Here is a 22099-nt window from a genome sequence, read left to right on the forward strand (position 1 = left end):
CTTTAGTTTAGACAACCACATGCATGTAATTTAGTTGCTCGCTTCAATATTTGAGAATAAATAACTTCTCTTTTAAAAGAAACTGGTTTTACAGTTTCAGTATTATATTTCTCTCCCCCCATCAATCAGGTATTCCAACGTCGCGTTAATGGTTCTGTTGATTTCAATCGGACCTGGATCAGCTACAAAGGAGGCTTTGGTGATGTCATTCATGAGTTTTGGTTGGGTAACGATAAACTGTATCACCTCACCAATCAAGGCAATTATCAACTCCGGGTTGATTTTGTGAGCAGAGATGGTGATCCATTCTATGCTAAATTTGACCGGTTCCGTATCAACAATGAAAGTGACAACTATCGACTGTCTAGAATTGGGGAATACAGCGGAAATGCAGGTTTGTGAACAGTTAGGCTATTGTGTGATTAGATAATCAATGCTCAAACTTCGTAAAACAAATATGCTCATGTCGGCCATGTTAATGATGCATTCGTGATGATAATCAAAGAGTAATATGTATTATTATAACCTTGTATGTTCTATGGCGTCGGTGGGGTAACACCGATCGGTAGAGGGCACATACGGTATTTACAGCCTGGGATAATGATTTATTGATTTATAAAGATTGTTGATGGAGCCTAGCAAAAATAAATGACTGCGATATACCGTAATCGATTAAGCAAACTCAAGTTGATTTTCCCTTGATTTTTTTTCTATCTTTCTTCTCTGAAATTAATACGATGTAATCAGGATTTAAAATCCAATCAGTTAAATTATAGTTGTCGTTGCTTTAATTAAAATATCAATGTGAAACCCCTCTGATTAGAATGATAATTTCAGGGCGATGGCAACAAGCCCGCCCTAGAAACTCGAGGGGGACTAATATGATGATATGTTGTATTCAAACCTGTGATTGGTGGACAATAGAACACCTCTAAAATAATAAGTAGCACATCGCTCAAACGAGCTATTCCCAAGTAGAGGCAAACAATCGATCAAAAAAAAAATCGATAACAAAATATAATGTAAACCAAATATTTTCTTAACTTGTTCGAAATAATCGAGCGTGAACAAGTTTAGTGAGCACGTTCCAGTGATAAATGTAATGGGTCTTAAAGGAGTTTACATGGTACATTAAATATATTACAGACTGTAATTAATACTGACACTATCTCTGATAATTTTTACGATACATTCGCTACAGTAGTTTTGTTACCAATATGATTTTGTGGAAATATCCGTTTGAACTTACTTATGTATGTTTCTACATACAATACACAGATATACGCTAATGCTGAAGGGACAATAAGTCAACAATGTCACAATATCCGTTGTAGCAGGATACGTCTTAATAAAAAAATCACCCTCGTAGGACGAATCCAGATCAATTTAAAGTTTTATACTGAGCCTATGATAGCAATTCAATGTACCGCCACATCTGTACAGTCCACGGAAGCTTGGAAGGCACACCCAATATTATGTTAATATTAAGAAGAAGACAAGAGGAAACCATATGTTTCGGTTGACGTACATGACACGTTAAGACCGAAGGATAATATAGACAGATGGAAAAGTATATTCATTATAATGTTAATAATAATTTGTGAATAGAATTTTTAAGTAAACTGGTAATATTTGGATGTCAAATATGTTTTGATTAAGTCTGGCAATTTTGTCTTTATACGTAAGCTGCAAGTCATCATTCCATGGTAATACACGGTATAATAATAATTAAATATTTCACACAAGTTTTATCAAAGATAGTGATTTTTTTACATTGATTTCGCTTACGTAAATTATGAGTAACTCCTTACCTGTATAAAGTTTGCATTTTATTGCCACTTTTATGTTTATAATTTTATTTTGTTTTTATTGATGTCATTAAATAAAAATGATATTTCCGTATTTTAGACAGTAATCTTAAAAAGTATACAGCCAAGCGTTTAACAGTTTGTCGGCATATTAAAAAATTAAAACAATGTTAAATAACAATGTCTTTTGGACCATATTTAAGTTTACTGTTAGTAACTCAAATGCAGGTGAAGCGGGAAGGAACTCAAGTGGGGAGTGAAAAGGGGGGTGGGGTGGGAGTGCAAAACCTTCCAGGGACAGAGAGGCATGTGACATTGGGAAAATCACGTCCGTGAGAAAGACCCTATGTCAATTTTATTTGTTGTTTTTCAACGGCACATTACTTTCATTAAAATTGTCTTTAAGTTGTCAAAATAGAGTATTTTCACAAAATTAGGAGGAGGTGAGAAATTCATCCCCAGCCCTGTGCCTGGATCTTCTTCACTTTTATTTTGTTTTTATCTGTTATCTTCAGACATTATAATATGATAATAGAGATTGGATAGTTGATAACATGATAACTCGTGATGTTTAAAGATAATTTCCCAACTATGATGCATACTACTCTATCACGACGTTGATTGTTTGTTTTATTTTCAACTCAATATGGATTACCATAATTAAAATGCGTTCATGTTATTGTTTAATATTCAGGTGGTGCTGGAGGTTTAATTAATCGCTTGAATTATTCCTTCAGTACCTCGGACAAGAACAATGGAGGATGTTCGGATGACTACCATTGTGGCTGGTGGTTCCGGGATTGTAATTTACGTTCCCTCAATGGTGACTTTCATGCAGCACTGAATGTAAGGTTAGGTATATCCTGGTATACACCGTCTGGTTGCTATGATAATATAAAGTATACTGAGATGAAGATAAGGCCTGTCTAGTGCGTTGTAGATGTTTAGAATAATGCTCAGCTTTGAATAATCTAGAGATAGTTAATTGTTAAATATCCGTGTTTAGACCTTCTGCTATCATTCTTAATATCATGCATGTTTAATGTTTGTAACATAGAGTGAACCTGTAAGTATTTTGGTAAATAGCTACTATATTCCTCTTTATTTTAATTTAATATGTAATCTGTAGACATTACGATTCAACTTAGTGTCTGGAAGTTAGCAACTTCCTTATTTTGCTTGGTTGTCGTGTTTTTGTTCTGTTTGTTCCTTTGGTTTTGTCCATTATGTTACAAAAACTGGTTATCTTTCACACCTCACATATCACTAGTGGATTGATTGATGTGTGTGAATCGTTGCCTGTAGTTTCTGAATGATAAAAACAGATTTACGTTAAAGCTGATAATTATAACCTCAGCTGACAGACTTACTTAGAAACAGAATCATTCTAGTACAGATGCTTATTAGGCAAAGTGAATTAGGATAATTGTTCTATTGTACAAGGTTGCAGTTTGTAGGTTAAATTTATCGGTTATTACAAAAGTTATAGGTAAATACTGACGTTTGTTTTCAATTGTAACTGACATACCTTCTCACCAGGATTTAATCATATACTCTGGCTGTATTGTAACAAAATATTAATTAAGCAGGAAATGTTATCGTTGATAACAATCTACATTAATGATGATAAAACAGTCTATGTACTATCATTCTTTATAAAACTTCTCTGTCGATCCAGAAATTATAGCAAATTTATTCGAGAAATATCTGCGAAGAAGATAAAAAACAAAAAAAAACATCAAGAAAGAGAGATAAATATTAGTATATATTACGTAATTTGTTGGGCGACGAAATTAGTAATAGTCCCAAAGTTGTAGGCAAACACGGATAATGCCGGACGAAGAATTGGCTAGGATTTTATTAATTCGCTGATCATTAATGGTACAGGCGAAGCAAAGCCATATCAATTATCTATTTCTAGTTAATATTCGCCCTCTTTCCATTCCCTTCTCATCGTGTTCAATTATCATTGAGTATCATTTCACTGTAATCTATTACAAATGATTATAGAAAAAAAAATCATTTTTTAACATATATTTATATATGTCATTTGAAGATTCGTTGAATATATGTAGTCACTCAAAAGTCAGCTTATTTCTTGTTATTACCCTCTCTTCGTCGTTCTTTCTGTCTCCATTATGTGTCCAAAATCTCTTCTATCGTTTTAAACAATTCCAGATTAACCAACCACTATCGTGCAACAGATATATTAATAGGATTATCCATCCGTAATATGCCAATTTACTTAATTCCCGACTTCCAAATCTGATAATTTACATAATCCGTCCTCGATATATCACTTTAGAAACCTTTTGTAGTTTCCATCCTTAAAGATACTGTCATTATCCATCCCCTCCATCCTCCCCATCAGCATCGGAATCAGTTTCCCTACATCGGAACCAGCTTCAACGGTCCCACTTCTTCCTTTTTTAAAATCCAGGATTCGCCTCAGATGACAATACGTAATTGCAATGACTTATGACTGTTAAGTGAATGCAGTATTAAATTTGACATTTTCGAGACAATTAAGGACATTAAATCTTTAGTGTGCGTGTGTGGAGGGGGAAGGGGGTGGGGTGGTTGCAGGGGTTAAGCTGGGTTATCTAACATATTAAATATTCATTGTCACCGGGCTACTAAAATAAATATGAACATCACAAATGACACTCAGTTACACATATTAGACATTATATTCCATGAGAGTTGCTCTCTTTCTCTCAAAGTATTTAACATAACATATGGATAATTTAAATAAACACATTTGTATGTGAATTGATTGCCTGTTACTGATTTTCCACCTCAATAAAATTATTTAATACAAGTAAAGAATAACACATATCCACTGTTAATTATTACCACATGTCTTTAGTACGTCAGTACGTGAAGAGTTGATATATTTCTAGGTCGGATAATTACTGTAGGCTGAGTAAAGTGCAGAGGTCTACTATTATCTTTAATTTGTTCATATTTGGCAAACCAGTAATATCACACTAAACCAAAAATAATCCTCCAGCTCAACTAACTTGAATTAATTACATTAAGGGTTTTTGACTTTGACTTTGGGTGACTGACGGACGAGGCGCAGCCGAGTTCATTATTGCGTAAACTGTTGGGTCGAGACTGCTTGTTCACCAATAACAGGCAGCCTAAAATAAATTATTCCTAATATAACGGATGGTCAGAATATGATGTCATAGCATCCAATCATATACGCAATAATGAAATAATAAAAGATAAATAAAAGGGAGATTATGAAGGGTTCATAATATGGGTCTGTTTTCTGGGGATGGTTAGTGTATGACTTGTCTGCATTCGATAATTTGATATTATGCAATAATAACTCGCTTCTGTTTCCTTAATGCATGATGACGTTATGCCCAGCGAGTTAGCGGGCAAAATACTTCTTTGAATAACACCCTCATTTGAAATTCTTTAATCCTGTTTATATTTTCGTGTGTTTCTTTATTTCCCCACTTGCTCTGGAATGACAAAGATATACCATACACCCACAACACTTTTAAGATTTAGCAATCAATCCAGTTTTACCATACATGTAATCAATGTCGTTTTACAAACTTATTATGAATGTGAATTTCTATGGTTTTATTATTCAAATTGGAAGTAAAGCTGGAACAATATACAAAGTACTTAAATAACTTTTCGATAGTGTGCCTTCTCTCGAGCCTAATCCCTGTCCTCAAAGATCTCGAGAATATCTGGCAACCGCAGAGTAAAGATAAATGGTTTATACTTCACATATCTCATTCTTTATGCCTGACCCTAAGTAAATCAAAGGTATCTTGCTCTCAAGACTCTGTTCCTGGAAGTTGGAATTGAAGGGTCCACTAAACTATTCACGTCCTATATCAACAAGTTTGTGGATCATACCTTAATGATTACTTTCGGCAGACAATAAATGTTGTTATGTTGTAAATCGTTAACCGGATATCAGTCAATAATTTACATTGAACCATTTGAAATGAGCCTTTAAACATCTCGCGTCAATAAATTAAAGTGGGAAGCCGACTTTGTCTAACACGTTGACCATTGGCTCAGTTCATCAATTGTACACACAATCTTAGTAGGAAATCAGGTTGTGGATAAATGACATGTTGTCAAGGACAAATGATGTCATCCAATGGTGTTCTGTGGTTTATATGAAGGTAAAAGCACATATTTTGGTTTTTTTATTAGCATTAATAAAATAATAGGTTGATATTAACATTTAGGCCTACACCGAGCAACATAACTAGCAATAAAGTCTTCCCTTTATCTTGAACTGAGGAAATCGAAAGTAAGATTCTGCCAAAGTCATCGTTTAGTATCTCACGGATGATAACTGTGTATCGTTATAGGTTTTTTCCTGGCTTTAATGTTATTACTATATATAAAGGTATGAAAATATGAAGGGTTTTTACAACCGTCTTTGTTATCTTAAACTGCAACTTGTGTTTAATTAATCACACATTGGTGGTAGCACACTCAAGCGGTGAAGGAAAGATACTTACGATAGTTGAAAACGTTACCCTGTTACTTCACTCCAAGAACATAGCAAGGGTTTCAAATGTGAAAACATCACATTAACCTTTCGGGGTAAAAAGTTGTCTTAGTTTATATTAACTATGACAGTACAATAATATGAAATAGCCCAATGTTTGTATCCAGTTAGGTATATTTCTTATAACAGAAGCCGTTACCCAATAATCCTTTAATATTATACGCTTTGTTCAGAATATTAAAACGTTGCAATTCATTTCATGAAAGCATGTACACATAAATATACTTTAATTTGTAGTTGATTGAAACAGGTCTAATATTCATCATTGTTTTGCAAGGAACGAATATGAAATATCTATTCGTATATTATCTGGCTTAGTTGCATGTAAAGTAATGTATAAACTTTCGTTTTTGCGTCGATTACCTTTTTTGACAGTTGAACAATTCTGAAAGGGAAAGTTAAACAAACGATAAACCATTTTCTAAACAGACAATGTCATGAGAAGGTCTTGTTCAGTTTTGCTTATCCTCAGTTTGCATTCAACCCAATTTTAATTGAATTGAACTGACACATATATAATGGGCATTCATATCCATGGATTGTTATTATTATTTTTACTGCCTATGGTGTAACATACTTCTATTTCATGACTAATAGCACAATGGACAATATGTGTTGTAAAAATACATGCATGCGGCGCGTACCGAGCTATATTCGTTATTTTTCAAATGATACCTTACTGTGGGTCACTGTCCAAAAAAGACAAAGATGAGACGATGAAAACAGTAAATAAAAAGGGCCCCAAAGTGCAACTTGTAGGTATCATGATTGTTGTTTTTCTTTGACACAATAATCTTACTGTATAAACCGTACCCATCAACACGCTCTATTCAGAACTGCTCTCCTTGAGTGTAGCATACATTATAGTGTTAGAAGCAGAATGATGACAACATGAACTAACATTCTTAGTTGCAGTCACACTTTCCCTTTGCAAAGAACTAGGACCCTGAAGCTGTTCGAAAAGTCGTTTAGCATTTAGAAATGTCGAATTAACATCATTACTATCTGTGGAGTGAATATCATTGATTCCCCCACGAGCTGTCGGGTCCCTTTCAATATGTTCTTCCCCTTCTTTATTTAGAAAAACTATCTTCTTTTTCCGACATTTAAGAGTGTCTGTTTCATAGTTGAGTTTATCTTGCGTTGGGCAATCTGTCACACCTGGTATTTGATGCGCTCTACATACCTCAATATCAACGACAGCGTAAGGCTCTATGAGTTCATGAAAGCATGCTGAACTAGTTTCGCCCTTCTCGTCTTCTTCAATATTTTGAAGTTCATCAACCTCTTCATGATCCTGAGAAGATGGAGAATTAGTTGATTCCAATATTTCTTTTACTGATTGGTCAAAGAATTGACATGAAGCTCCTCTATATGTCTTGTATGTCACCACACCAGGTTCAACTTCAAGATTGCTATCTTCAATTGCAATATAAGTTGAAGGTTGATCCATATCGACAGGAGCAGATATTTTGAAGGATCCCACGTGATAAGAATGTCTAACACAGCATCTATTCCTTTCCATTGTAATTTCATCTTCATTATCTACATTAAAGGCGTCACAGTTATTTATTCCGCTACCTGTGCGTGACAAATACGAATCCAGTGGACACTCCCGTGCTCGTCGCCACCATCGTGTTATGCTCCTTAAAACACCCGGGCGGCATCTGTGAATAGTAATATGGAAAAAAAAACATGAAACAAGACAAACACAATAAATAACCCTCAAACTAAAACAGTACATATATCTTTGAAAATAGCCCCTCGTCTTTCACTTCCTATATCCCTCGGGCCAATATTTAACCTGCACCAACACAATGACAGTTGTAACGCCATAATTCTTCTTAACATTTTTTAGCTTTGCAGCATAGGCATTGGTACTACAGGAATAATGTTCAAGACAGGGATTATTCAGATGATCGGCTGTTTTGGTAGAACCTTGTTCAAATCCTCCCTATATTCACAGTTTTTTTTGGTAAGTTTTTTCATTCTGTAATTTTCCCAATGTTGCTGTTTGCTTTTATAAAAAAAAATACTGCATAATGATTATGGAGCTTCCTAGAGTTATCCAGTCCCCAAACTATGGCGTCGAGCTCATGCGTATGACAAACGTTTGACATAGACCATTCTATACTTACTTGGAAATGAAATAGACCGAGCCAATAACCGACATGCACCCGAGGATAAATGACGTAGAAGATATAAGGAAATAAATTCCACCGAAACCGCTTTCTGTAAATTAAAATGATTCACCAGATCAAACCAAATAAATTGGATACTGGATATTTCGTGAACCAACATAAGTTTCATTTTACACTGCCATTAACAGTTTATTCAAAACGATATAACTTTTTTGTCTTATTGAATTTAATGCTGTAAGCTAATTACAATTGTTTAGCCATAGAATTTTGAATCGAGACAATAACTCAAATAATAATAATTTTATACCGCAATAACTTGTTAATCATTAAATGTAAGATAAGAGATAAGATAAGATAAGATAAGATAAGATAAGATAAGATAAGATAAGATAAGATAAGATAAGATAAGATAAGATAAGATAAGATAAGATAAGATAAGATAAGATAAGATAAGATAAGATAAGATAAACTGTATTGCATCCGATAGGGAAATTACATGCTTGCAGATAAAACAGTAAGATATAAAAACGATACTATACAACAATAAGAGAACAAACAGCAGGACAATAAAAGCATAAGAAATGCTAATAACAATGAACGGGAACAGATGGGCCGAAGCTCACAGAATGGCAAGGAATAAAAAGTATAAACAAATCACAAACGGTAAATATGATAAGAACCCAATGAAAGAAGGAAAGACAAAGGCAAGAGATTAGCGATTAAAAGATGCATTAAAAATTCTAACAGCTTGTCCCATGAAAGATGAGGGGCAACGATTAGTATGAGCCTTCGGAGGTCTCATCCTCCCACTACGAGGGATAATACAATTATTTAATGGAGCGTGGAGAGGGTGATCGATATCCTTGAGAACTGAATGAAGCTTATCATCAACGCGACTATCAAAGACCTCGTCAACCATTGGCAAGCGTTTCCCAACAGCCCTACCTGCCCGTATAACAGTATCATCTAACACTTTCTTGGATGTCTTATTTATGTTACCAACCCAGGAAGTTATGCGGTATGACCAAACACTACTAATAATAGAGTTGTAAAAAAATGGATAAAATGTTCTGGTTCACGTCAAAAGAGACGTTTGGCAACATACTCAACATGTGCATCCCACTTTAGCTGATCATCCATAACTACACCCAAATATTTGTACTCAGTTACCCTATCCACTGTCTTACTGTCAATGACCACAGGTTCGGGCACTATCTTGTTCGCTCTCCGGAAGTCTATAATGAGTTCCTTCATCTTGCTGACGTTAAGATGGAGATAATTCCTGTCGCATTCAGCAACAAAATTGGCAATTTGTTCACGGTAGATCCGGTCATCGTCATTTTTAATCCGGCCAACGAGAGCAGTGTCATCCGCGAACTTGATGAGCGGACAGCTGAGGTCAGTGGAGCGTATTCCGGAGGTATACAGAGTGAATAGGAATGGTGCTAACACAGTGCCCTGTGGTGCTCCAGTGCTACATTCCATAATGTCAGATACAACATCACGACCGATACGTACAAATTGTGAGCGGTTAGTGAGATAGTCCAATACCCATCGAACCAAAGCATGTGGCACATCATCAGATCCAAGTAAAACGTTAGCTAAAATATGAGGTTGCATCGTATTAAAAGCAGATGAAAAATCAAAGAACATGATGCGAGCGGAGACTTTACCAGATTTAGAGTCTTCGAGATGGGAGTATAATGTGTCCAATGTGAACAGGAGTGCATCGTCAGTGTTGCGTCCCTTCCTATATGCGAACTGGTGATCATCCATTAGGTTTACAGTTAGCCTTTTGATATACTGCAATATAAATCTTTCACATGATTTCATGGCTACGGAAGTGAGCGCCACCGGACGAAGATCATTCATGCTGGTGATAGTTGACTTTTTGGGCACCGGAATAATACAGTCTTGTTTTCATAGGCGAGGGATGCACTGGGTCCTAAAGCACAAGTTGAAAATGTGGGTGAAGATATATGACAATTGATGGTTACATAGTTTCAAAACTCGCGGTGAGAGTTTGTCCGGTCCAGCTGATTTTGATGCGTTCAGCCGGGAGAAATCTCGAAGTACATCATCCTCTGTTATGGTTAGGAAAGGCGCGGACTCCCCGGAAGTTACTCTGAGAATACGTTCGATTTCATCCGTGAAATCGTGGCAATCGAACCGGTTATAAAATGAGTTCAGTTGATTGGCGTAGGTTTGGGAGTATTCTGGTAATGAGCAATGCTTCGAGCTACCGTTAGTATAACCGCTCATCAAACGCATGCCGGTCCACACATCCCTAATGTTGTTTGTTGTGAAATTATTTTCGATTTTCCGTTTATAAGCATCTTTCTCTTGTTTGATTACAGAGTTAATCTCCTTCTGAATTAGCTTCAAGTCATTTTTAGAACCCGTTCTGAATATCAGTTTCTTCTTATTGATCAACTGTTTCACCCTTTTAGTAATCCATGGCTTGTTATTGGGGTAACATTTGACTTTCTTCGTGGGAATGATGGCGTCCTCACAAAATTTGATATAGGAGCTGACGGTGTCCGTTAATTCGTGAATATCATCGGCAGTGTCAACAAACATTTTCCAGTCCGTGCGATCAAAACAGTCTTGGAGTTGATCCAGGGCATCATCCGACCATTGTTTGATTGTAATTACCCGCGGCTTTTCACGCTGGACGACAGGCCTGTACTTTGGTAACAGGAGAACGAGGTCATTGTCGGCTTCACCAAGCTTAGTCAACTGGGATGATACATAAGCGTCTTTGACGTTGGTGTAACAAAGGTCCAGAGTCGATTCCCCCCGTGTTGGACAATTGACGTGTTGATAAACCGTAATCCCGGGTGTTTCATTGATCCATGGTTGAAATCTCCATTAACCACAACAAGGGCATCAGGGGCTTTAGCTTCCAAATCTTGAATGGCCTTAATCAACTCAGCACTACCCGCCTTGGCAACGGACTTGTCCGGTATGTAAACAGTACAGACTAAAACGTGTGAGAACTCCCGCGGTAGATAAAATGGCCGTACAGAAACAGTTAACATTTCCAGGTGGGGGGTGCAAACATAGTCCTTTCTGTACACATTATTCGGGTGACACCACTTCTGGTTGACGTAAACACACACACCTCCTCCACTGCATTTACCAGCCGCTTCCAAATCCCTGTCACCACGTACCAGTTGGAATCCGTCGATGTTAACATGATCGTCACTATGGTTACCTGTCAACCATGTCTCTGTGAACGACACAATACAAGTATTCCTGAAGTCCGACAAATATCTCACACTCGTACAAAGTTCATCCATCTTGTTGCTGAGAGATTGAACATTTCCCATTATGATTGAGGGTAAATAAGGCCGGTTCTTACACTGACTATTCCTTCGTTTGACACCCCCTGCTTTCCCACGCTTTCGTCGCCTCATCTCTTTTGGTAATAGCATATCTGGTAGTCCTGTACCGACTGCGCATCTAGTACCGATTGCGCGAAATTCCGATGGAGTGTAATAGAAGACTGTCCGGGGGCCATTATGAAAAACCTCGCCATTTCCGTGGGAAACGATACAAACAGTCCCAAACACAACCAACAAAACGATAAACATCCACTTAGAGCACATATTGACAGCATTCGGTGGATAAAACAGCGACAATAGAACGATGAAACATGGAATTCGAGAGGAAACTGCAAGCTGTGTCGCCACGCGAGCAGCGCCACATATATAGATGTACCACATTCAATTACAAATGGAATTATGCAAAATAATCATTTTCAAAATATTATATTTTGGTTGGAAACGACAGTACTTGGAACGTGATCCTGCAACATTTCTGGTATGTTTAAAAGTCATAAATCGGACCCTTTTCTTAAAGTTCACCCTTTATACCAAACCCAAAGTATTATGTACACATATATATATATTGTTTCTTGTTATAATTTCAAGGACTTGAATAAATGTGTTTCAAACTCAACGACCTTTTATACATATTTCATGTAACATTTATATAGCAAATAAGAAAAGGGATTATTTAAGAATAGGTTGCAATATACAAGAAGGTAAATATTGTTTACCAACAGTGGCAGCAAAACTTGGTACAGATCAACATCAAGTGTGAACATAATAGCAAATACTTATGATACTGTACGAGCACGATTAAAATGTCACCATTACACTATTTTACCACAATGTTGAAGAGGATAGGTCAAAATTCATCCAAATCCTATGAAATGTCGAATTGAAAGTGAAATAGTAAGAAAAAGTTGAACTTACTCCTCTTAGCAGCCTTTTGTTTCCAAATTGCAATTCTTCCACTGCCTCCGCATTTTTCGGCTCCCGAACAAAATACACCATTTTCAAAGCAAGACTTCTTGTGCACATCTTTAGAAGGGAGTACGTCTTCGCACAAGCATTCGTTACCTCCAATGAGACCGTTGAATGAATGTGACATACATTTACGTTGACATAACTCTAAAGTTAAATCCGGAAATTTACCACCGAAATGGAAGATTTCTGAACTATCATTTGAAGAATGATGAAAGCAGCCCTGGTATTGATCGTTTTAATATGTAAATAAATATGAAATATGCAAACACGTAAATTAGATATTCGGATATTCATTTAATGAAGTAATACATGTTGATCAATGAAATCGAATATGAAATACAGACTCAATGACGAACGCACAAGAAAACGACACTGTGAATTGAAATAGTTCACGATGTTCCTTGAGTAGTTTATCCGAGGTAAAAACTCAATAACAGACTCCAGAAAGACAACATAATAACATTGTTAATATACAATTTGTAAAAACATACAAAATTACGACCTCACAATGGATTGCTACGTCATCGTTTAATTGAGTTCTACACGGTGTTCTTTCATTGTGTAATATGAAGTACTAACTCAGAAATGGACTCCAGAAGACATAGTTATGACAAATTGAAATTGAGTATTACATGCTGTTCTTTGATGCAGAATCTAGAAATACAGATGCCCTAACGACCTCCCCAGTAATCATTACGTTATCGTTTAAACGAGTACGACACGGTGTTCTTTCATTATGTTTTTTGAAGTACTAACTCAGAAATGGAATATAAACAATGTCAAGCTTTGATGTAATATGGAGAATAATAAAATCGAAACTAATTGACATTGTTAACATGTGAAAGTATATGCTGCCTAAAATCCAAGCTGTAACATTGCCGTGGTAACTTAGCAAACTTTACAATGAGCAAAGTTAGTGTTTATTTTATTGGGCTTGAAGATTAATTTAATAACTTTTTTATTTCCGTTAATGTTACTTTATTGAATGTATTTGCTTTTTTTTATTTGCATGATAGAAATTTTGGAAGTTGGTGTAAGATGGTTGCCAAGACAAATGAAGATAAAATGAGAACAATTAAGTCACGTGATATAATTGTCCACAGGCTATTACATCGTTTTACGGCGTATGATATATCGTATAAGTGACCATAGGAAAACCTAATAGAATATAACAGTATCAATATTTTCTCTTCTGAAGTGCTTTGGTATCTTAAATGAAGATGAGTCATTTTCTTTCCATAAGCATATAAGAAATGTTGGTTTAGAGGTATGCAAACCCTATCCTTAAAATGTTGACAACAGTCGCTGTCTTTATATCCTTATTCTTATTCTTAAGTTTTTCTTCTTTTTTTTTCTTTTTGGGGAGTCTCCTACTTTGTTAAGCCTTGCAGGCTTTATAGGAGACTTCCCGTCACACTGTAAATTGTGATGAAACAAATAAATATACAAATACAAAATATCCTACCTTGATACACGGCCAGAGCCTGTTCTCCGCCACATTTCACAGCTCCCGCACAGAATGTATTGCACTCTTTGTCAGAAACATTTGTGAGTTTTTCATATAGGCCGTCATCCCCGTTTCTGCAGTGGCAATATGTTCCATTTTCCAAGCCGAAGTGTGTATAACTCCCAACGGCACAAAACCGAGAGCAATTTGAATGGCTTAAATCACTTTGATAGAGCCGTAATTCAAATTTTTCGTCAAAGTTACCAGAAAAGCATCCTAAGTAGTCTCTGTCTGTTTAAGAACAAACAAAAATGATCTTGGTCGGATTGGGTGAAGCGATTTACGAAAATAATATGATGACATCGAAAAGAAAAACTGGTTTACTGAGGTCACGAAATGGGTCAGCCAACATTTCTCAAAAAGTTAACCGTCTTGAGAATTTTAATTGATTTACACTATTAGTTTTATCTTAAGTTGAAAATGTGCACGTCTTTTCTGCACGTCTTCCTCTTCTATGTCCTAAATGCTCTTCAAGACAAGAAGCATTTTCGTTAATGTTTAGCATGATTATACCTTTATATAAACTTTAGCCCTGTTTACGCATTGATGAAACACTGAATAGTAGGAGGTATACCGTTCTGGAATTCTCTTTGTCTAGAAATTATAGCAATTTAAATGTTCCTTATTCTAACATAGTTGAAATATAATGATGTTGAAAAGAAACGCATTGTGAATTTCAGAGGAATTCGCCCCGTATCTTACTATGAAGGTTGTATTGTAGATTCATTATGTAACACAGAACGAGTTCATATTTTTCAGACAACAAAAGTGAGCTCACCTGCAAAACACAGCATTGTTTCACACAAAATCACAATTATAAATACTTCAGTGCTTGAGAAACACATGATCAAATGTATCCATGTAATCCTGTGCAAAGATTATGACTTCAATTCCACCATAATATGGTACAGAAGAAACTGTCTCATTTCAATCATGAACAGTTACTCGTACAGTGTGCCTCATGCCGTACTTGCTACAAACCAACCTTCAAAGTTGTCTTCGTTGATTAAGAACATAACATATATGAGAATATGCCTTTATCGACTGCACGCTAACCTATACCGAAACCAAAAGCATCGATATGCTTCATTAGTATCCTGTATAATGGTATATTTAAAGAGAATATTAAGATATATCGGTTATAAAGAAACCGAAACATGCTTACATGCATTTCAGTGATTTAGAAATATATGCTACATTATTAAAATGAATAGCTGTGTATTCTATACAATTCTTATAGCAAGGCCTGCATTGAAAAACCGAACAGAAAGTATTACCTGAGATAACACTCGCATGCCTAACACTTTATACTGTTTTAGTTTGCTACAGTAATTGACACTGATATCGTAGTCCTGCGGATTATTTTAGCTTATTCGCTTCTCAATCTTTCTTGTATATGTGCACCCGGTTTATAGCCTTATCATTGAAACTCAGTTTAAAGATTTATCAGTTAAAAGTGCGAGAAACCGTTAATCAGTTAAAACTGAATGTGTGTAAAAATTTCTTAACATGTGTTATTTCCTACCGAGAAAGAATTAACAACAGAATGCCGAAACACACGAAGCGGCGCATAACGACTGATATGTGTTAACTCCTTACCAAGACAGGATTTGATTGATTCGTGGCAATTTGCCATTTTGCCAATTTGCCACAAGTCGCTTATGTGGGTTTCTACTGTCCTGGCCAATACGATATGATAGGACAATGGCAGTCCTGTAAAGTGATTCGACTTATTAGATTCTACATTGTTATGTCATGGTTTTCCTTAACCTATCCGGGAAATTTTAATATCGTGTTACAGTTGAAAGAATCCGAAAAACATGTTTTGGCACGGGGGACGATGTGTGTGGTGGCCGTTGGTGTCCAAAGTCCTCGGAAACTTGATTTCGGTGTTTTCTTCTTTATTGGTTACTGAACTCGTTTTCAGAAATATGCTGTTTTAATTGAACACCGTTTCCTCTTTATATTAAAACATGGGATATTAAAATATCTAAAGGTGAATATTGCCCTCATTTCCATTTGAAGTTTAACTGAGATTGACATTTGCCTATTGCAAAGAAGAAAAGAAATCACAATAAATATAAAAACCTTTATTTGAAGGAACTACATAGTGAAGTAAACCGGCCCATCGCTTGATTGCTCAACATTCAGTGACAACTTCCGTGCGTAATAATTTTGTCCTCGCCACGGAGGTTTGTGGACGTAAAGTTTGTTATCAAGAAAATGCATATTGTCATGCATATTGAAATCCCTAAACTGTCTCACGAAACAATTTGAACTTGATAATTTGTTATGCCATTTCATCATATCATATCAATATCATTAACAGTAGTTTTACAATAGTTATCTTCTGTCGTTGCTGATTTCCAGATCTCTGCGTTAGGTTGTAAATTGATATGGTATCATTATTTTCGATTTTTCGTTGTGATTACGCATTTGCAAGAGGACAGTTCCATGGGGTCAAATTCAAATACGGATTTACCATATTGTTATGTAGTAACTTCAAAGTTGTATCAATACCGTTCTATACTGAGTTCAATATATCGCGAGCGGCTCATCACAGTTAATTTACTCCATTACTCCTATTGATAGCGGTAAGGAAATGTATAGATTAGAGGAGGACCTTGCCACATTACAATATTCTGTGTCAGTTAGCTATTTCGTCTACATCTGCCCATGTAGGCAGATGCTTTCAAAAATTACATTCCTAAAACAAGTGTTTGTATTAATCATTGAAATTGTGACATCTGGAATATTAGCTCAATCTGTCAATGCTCGTTGCATTTTGAATTTTAACAATTTCTCTTTGAGTAGAAATAGTAGTTTTCTTTTCTCTGTAGATAACTGTTTTACAGGAAATAAGGAAAGACGAAAGCCTTGTTTACATTACTTATAATCATACAGTCTGCTGTTCACAGATGCATTCACAAATTATCGCTAAATTTAAACCAGAAATGCAAAAGTGCACGGTGCTTATGTAAATAGTCGTGCGTTTGTGGTATCTGAGACTAGAAGGTTGCGGTCTTTAGATATCATGGTTCCTAAAGTTTCCACGATTTTATCTATGTCACTGAAATGAAACGACCTCTCAATTGTATGTTTAAATTCAATGTATGTTTAAATTTAAATTCATTTCAAATAGTGAATTGTACCATCTATCCGTATTTATGCACCGGCTAATTAGTTGATATGTATTCGTGAGTTTCCTTAATTTGTTGTAAGATTAAGGGTTTAAAATGTTTGATTTTATTTCCCACTTTCACATTATTCCAAACAAGACCAAACATTTAAAAGGAAGAAAAAGATAATCTTTCAACAATTGTGAAAAACAGAATACACACTTTGCTAATAAACTATAAATATATCAATTAATGAACTCGTCCATCCAGACCTTTTCATATCGATGTACATTATTATCATGCATGACAATAACCCTTGACCTTATCCAGGAAGAACCCCCGACAAAGTGCAGTGATTGTTTGAAATAAACATCAAATATATATCAACTGTTTCAGGCATTTCCTCAGGTCATCATTATTATAATCCAAAGTAATAACCGTTGACCTTCGCGAGGCTTGTGATGATGTGATGTGATTGCTGGTGATGATGTGATGCGATTGGTTGAGAGAAATAGTACTGCAACCAATCTTACGTTTTAACTGTAAAATAGTAAAGAAGGCGAGAGATCCAGGTTTGAATCATCCTTCCCTTTGGCTGCAGATAACTGTATTTGCCCTTTGCCCTCCTAATCCTGGTAGTGGGTTCTTCTTCTCACGTGAAGCACCTATGTACAACATATGAGATATTATTGAGATATCTTGTCACAATCAAAGCGTTACAGACAAGTACGAGTAAACACACATTAACAAGCATACCGTCATGGCTTTTTTTTACGATACAAATCAAAACCAAACATTCAGATCTTCGACATATAAAGTGCAAACAAAAAATAGTTGTAGTGTTCAGCTCTTGTTAAATGAGTATAAACCAATTTATCTCTCCACGTTCTAGTCCTCATGTTGATGGAATTGATATATTCATTGATAACAGTGCAATACCTCTTGTCGGTCAATCGCGCTATAAATTTCTCTGTGTTTATCTTGAGTGCCAACGGAAGTTGTAGCATAATATTGGCACTCATATTTAGACAACATTTGACAGTGTTGTTGTTAGATTTATTGGTGATAGGGGTAAATATCCATGAGCAAAACAAGATACATGTTAAATCTCCAATAAAGTTTGTATGATGATTTTTTTTTAAATTTAATGTGTTAATATATCGCACTCCCTAAAATAGAACCAACGTTTAAGTGACTTCCTGTTTGTCACGAAACACTGTTAGTGTAGAGAAGAGGGCAACGAAAGTTAATTTATTTGTTGCAGACAATAATAGTATTGAATGAAACCAAAAGATAATCATAACAATGTCAGTAACATATTGAAAGAAAATTAAAGAAAGGGGTTGATAAGTTAATTTCATACTGATGATAAAATAGCTCCTGTATATTGCTATAAACTGCCACGTATCGAAACCGATGTTGTACATTAAACCGACATATTTTATTAGTAAACTGTGAATCTGCTGCGATTCAGGTAAAGGAAGAAGGAAAATAAAAACAGTAAGAAAGAGAGTAAAAAATAAACAGTGCTATTGTTGAGTGAATAAAACGACGTAATTGAAAGCAATGAAGCCTGTCATTTGGGAGGTCATGGGTTCGATCCTCGGCATGCCCAATTAAGGTGGGTGATTTTTTTGATCCAGGCGAAGTTCCCATCTGAACTGGCCTTAAAAATTGTTTACAATTTAATAATTATCCAAGACTGTAAATCGGAAGTGTAAGTAATAACCCATTTATGGATTAGGCATACGTGGCTGCCTAGCGTTGTAAAGTAACTGCCTTCCGTGTCGATATATACACTCGCTTCAATCTTATATACTTAAAGTTATAACTAAGCGAAATCAGCTATAACACTAAACTCCACTTCGTGTTCTCAATAACGGTAACAGTGGGAAAAAAAACTCCTCGTACATTTCGTGTTTAGATATCATATAACCCTAATCCATACGCATCAAGTGAGTCAGCTTCCTGTGAAGGTCCCGTCTCCCTTCCTACCGTTACATTGCCTGTATCTTGTAAGGAATGATCTATTGATTCACAAAGAGTTCCATGATATGATTCAACAACATACTCCACGTCGGTCATATCATCCGGGTTCTCAGCTAAATATGAATGACGTACATCTATATTTGGTCTTCTTTCGTTATCATATTTAATTGTCGGTTTGGGGCGCATCTGCGTAAGGTACCAACGTGAAATCGTAGATCTGGTGGCAAAATGTAAGATTAATGTAGATAAACTAATATTAAAGAGAGAGAATAAATACACCAAGTCTTCATGACATTACGGCATGCAGAGGTGCGCTCGAAGTTATGTCAAAGTGAAATGGTGTACCCAATGTAGAGATATAAGACTATTTGGTCATTTTGATGGATCACAAAAAGTTGAACACGCGCATTATCTATCTGTGTTGACATATTCTGATGTAGACACTCAATTCTTATATAAACTATTCCAAATTTATCTTATTTGATTTTTTCCTTGATGTAGGATTTTTTCGGTCACATTAAAATATTGTTCATTCATACTTAGTAAAGATTCCTAAATCCTATTGGTCCGTTCAGGTCAGCTGACCGTGGTTAATCCTGTGAGTAACGCACGGTAAAATTACCGGTGGATGAATACAATTGTTACCATGTTTTGTCGTCTGCTTTGCTGAGCTATTGAAATTCATCAAAAACACAAAAACTTGTTCAAAAGTCTTGCAAGATGCCATCACAGGTAAAGGACGCGAAACCATGGATCCGCACTCGAGTCTAGGTCAAAGTGTAGGCTGCACAGCTGTTGCCTCCAACAATGACATTAACGTTACTGCTGCTGTTAGGGCTGAAACGTCTAACATGTCCAAACTGTTTTCCAAATGTTCTTTCCAAAGTCCTGCGAATGTTTACTTCCAAAATTCATAGTAATATCCGTATTAAAACACCAAACAGTTGTGGATGCTTTGAGTTTAAATATATCCAGTATCTGTCCGTAATTAAATGTTCGCAAGGTCGTTATGTTGCTCATAGTGTTATAAAGTTAAAGTTAAACGACCGCAGTGCCAAGCACTGTGTAGTGTGTACGTTCAAGTGAGTGTACGTGTTCAATACAAGGCCTACTATGTTATCGTATGGCTGTATACCATACGTACATGTTTGTCCCTAGAATGGTTGCTATGGGAACCAGAAGCTGTAGGGCATTGATATGATGAAGCCAATTAGTAATTGTTTGTAGTTCCTTGTTATTGAGACCTTTCAAAAATAGTTTTATGGCCGCAATATTGCCAAAAATTAGTTAAATATTATTATGGTTCATCTTTTATGAATGACAGCCTTTCAAAGACGTTTCCTTTATCATTATTCACTATCGTTCAGTATTACTTTATAATTGCACATGTACATTAATGTTATGCTGGTTGTTAATCGTTAATTCGACTTACGGGGCATCACTTTAATAAATCTTCGGTTATATTTAACCAAAAATGTTTTTTTTTATGATTTTTCCCCCACACAAATGGTAGTGTATGAATGAACGGGGTTAATCAACGGTCTAGCGTGCGTTACTCACAGGATTAATGCACGATCGGGGGATAATGCAAGCGATGCACGAGGGCGGAGCCCGAGTGCATCCACGCTAGACCGTTGATTAACCCCTTATTGAAAACCTCACAGACGCAAGGAAACTCGTTCGGGAGCTGCGTGATTTCCTTGGGGTAAACTCATGCCGCATGTATATGCCAACAGATGACAACAACAGTCATGTTTTTTTCAATAAATATTTGCAAGGATTGAGTATCAGCATGCCTATTCATTAGTCTATTTCATTGTTGAAAACGTAACCCTTGCTCTTTCTCTATATATCGTGGTATTATGACATTGCGTCATGTAGGATAGATAGAGGAACGGTGATGGGTCCCATCTCTCACACTGGACCCGGGGCGCGAATATTTTTTTCCCAAACTGAACTGACACTGAAATTATTTCCTCGATTCTGATTGGTTATCAGCGAGCACGTGATATACTTTAGTTTTCAACATGGATCCTCCATAATCTGTCGATATCAGTATGATCAACACAATCATATTCAAGATATTAACATTAGCAACTTTCCAGAACTTTTAGTAGGTATATTTGAACGAAAGTATAGAGTGAAGCAACTATTCCCAACTACTGCGCCCATTATAGGCAGTCCTCGTTCGTTTGTTTACTCGCTTGACTCCGCTCTACGCAACACATACATGTAATGTAGCCTATTGTACTGTGTATAGTATACAACACAATAACACACAGTGCATTTGTAATTGTATACATGTAGCCGATGTACATATGTACCGTGGTGTTTGGTTGCGATACTTTTAGTTTTATAATCATAAATTCAAAATGTATTCAGTCAATGAATCATGATAGGCCTATTCGAATATGTAGTGGCCATGAAGACGCGCGAGCGAGTGTGTGTCAGCCAGTGAGTGTACACAAACATGGCATTTGACGATATGTCTGTGTCTTTTGACTTGTTAACTAGTTGTATATAGCATTATAACCTATACGTACGTAACCACATATGTTTACCTGCACAATTAGAAGTTCTTATACATGGTGACATAGTAGGCCTGCATTAACCGTATATACGTATTCGTACTAGTTCGTACGAGATCTCAAATTCACTAAT

At 36.0% G+C, this 22099-nt stretch overlaps 3 protein-coding genes across 9 annotated transcripts in view; 1 reads left to right on the forward strand and 2 right to left on the reverse strand.

Annotated features, from left to right (window-relative positions):
• Positions 1 to 4844, forward strand: part of LOC139973141 (ficolin-1-A-like) — a 29139-nt gene extending 24295 nt beyond the window's left edge. For both annotated transcript variants that reach the window (XM_071979594.1, XM_071979595.1), the window contains exons 6-7: positions 130 to 394; positions 2503 to 4844. In XM_071979594.1, the coding sequence (XP_071835695.1) occupies positions 130 to 394; positions 2503 to 2738 (501 nt within the window). In that variant the 3' untranslated portion in view covers positions 2739 to 4844. The remainder of the gene's footprint in view (positions 1 to 129; positions 395 to 2502) is intronic.
• Positions 4845 to 6042: 1198 nt separating this feature from the next.
• Positions 6043 to 15872, reverse strand: LOC139973124 (uncharacterized). The gene is made up of 5 exons (XM_071979562.1): positions 15109 to 15872; positions 14289 to 14561; positions 12770 to 12916; positions 8505 to 8598; positions 6043 to 8033 (listed from the first exon to the last, which is right to left on the reverse strand). The coding sequence occupies exons 1-5, from the start codon at positions 15173 to 15175 to the stop codon at positions 7193 to 7195; spliced, it is 1422 nt and encodes a 473-aa protein (XP_071835663.1). The 5' UTR covers positions 15176 to 15872; the 3' UTR covers positions 6043 to 7192.
• A 1825-nt stretch (positions 15873 to 17697) lies between these two features.
• The window catches only part of LOC139973144 (uncharacterized), an 83218-nt gene continuing 78816 nt past the window's right edge, over positions 17698 to 22099 (reverse strand). For all 6 annotated transcript variants that reach the window (XM_071979606.1, XM_071979605.1, XM_071979604.1 and 3 more), the window contains one exon: positions 17698 to 19655. Coding sequence is in view for 2 of the 6 variants with exons in the window: in XM_071979609.1 (XP_071835710.1) it covers positions 19370 to 19655 (286 nt within the window). In the remaining 4 variants the exon portion in view is untranslated. The remainder of the gene's footprint in view (positions 19656 to 22099) is intronic.

This window comes from Apostichopus japonicus, chromosome 9, assembly GCF_037975245.1.
Source record: "Apostichopus japonicus isolate 1M-3 chromosome 9, ASM3797524v1, whole genome shotgun sequence".
Lineage (NCBI taxonomy): Eukaryota > Metazoa > Echinodermata > Holothuroidea > Aspidochirotida > Stichopodidae > Apostichopus > Apostichopus japonicus.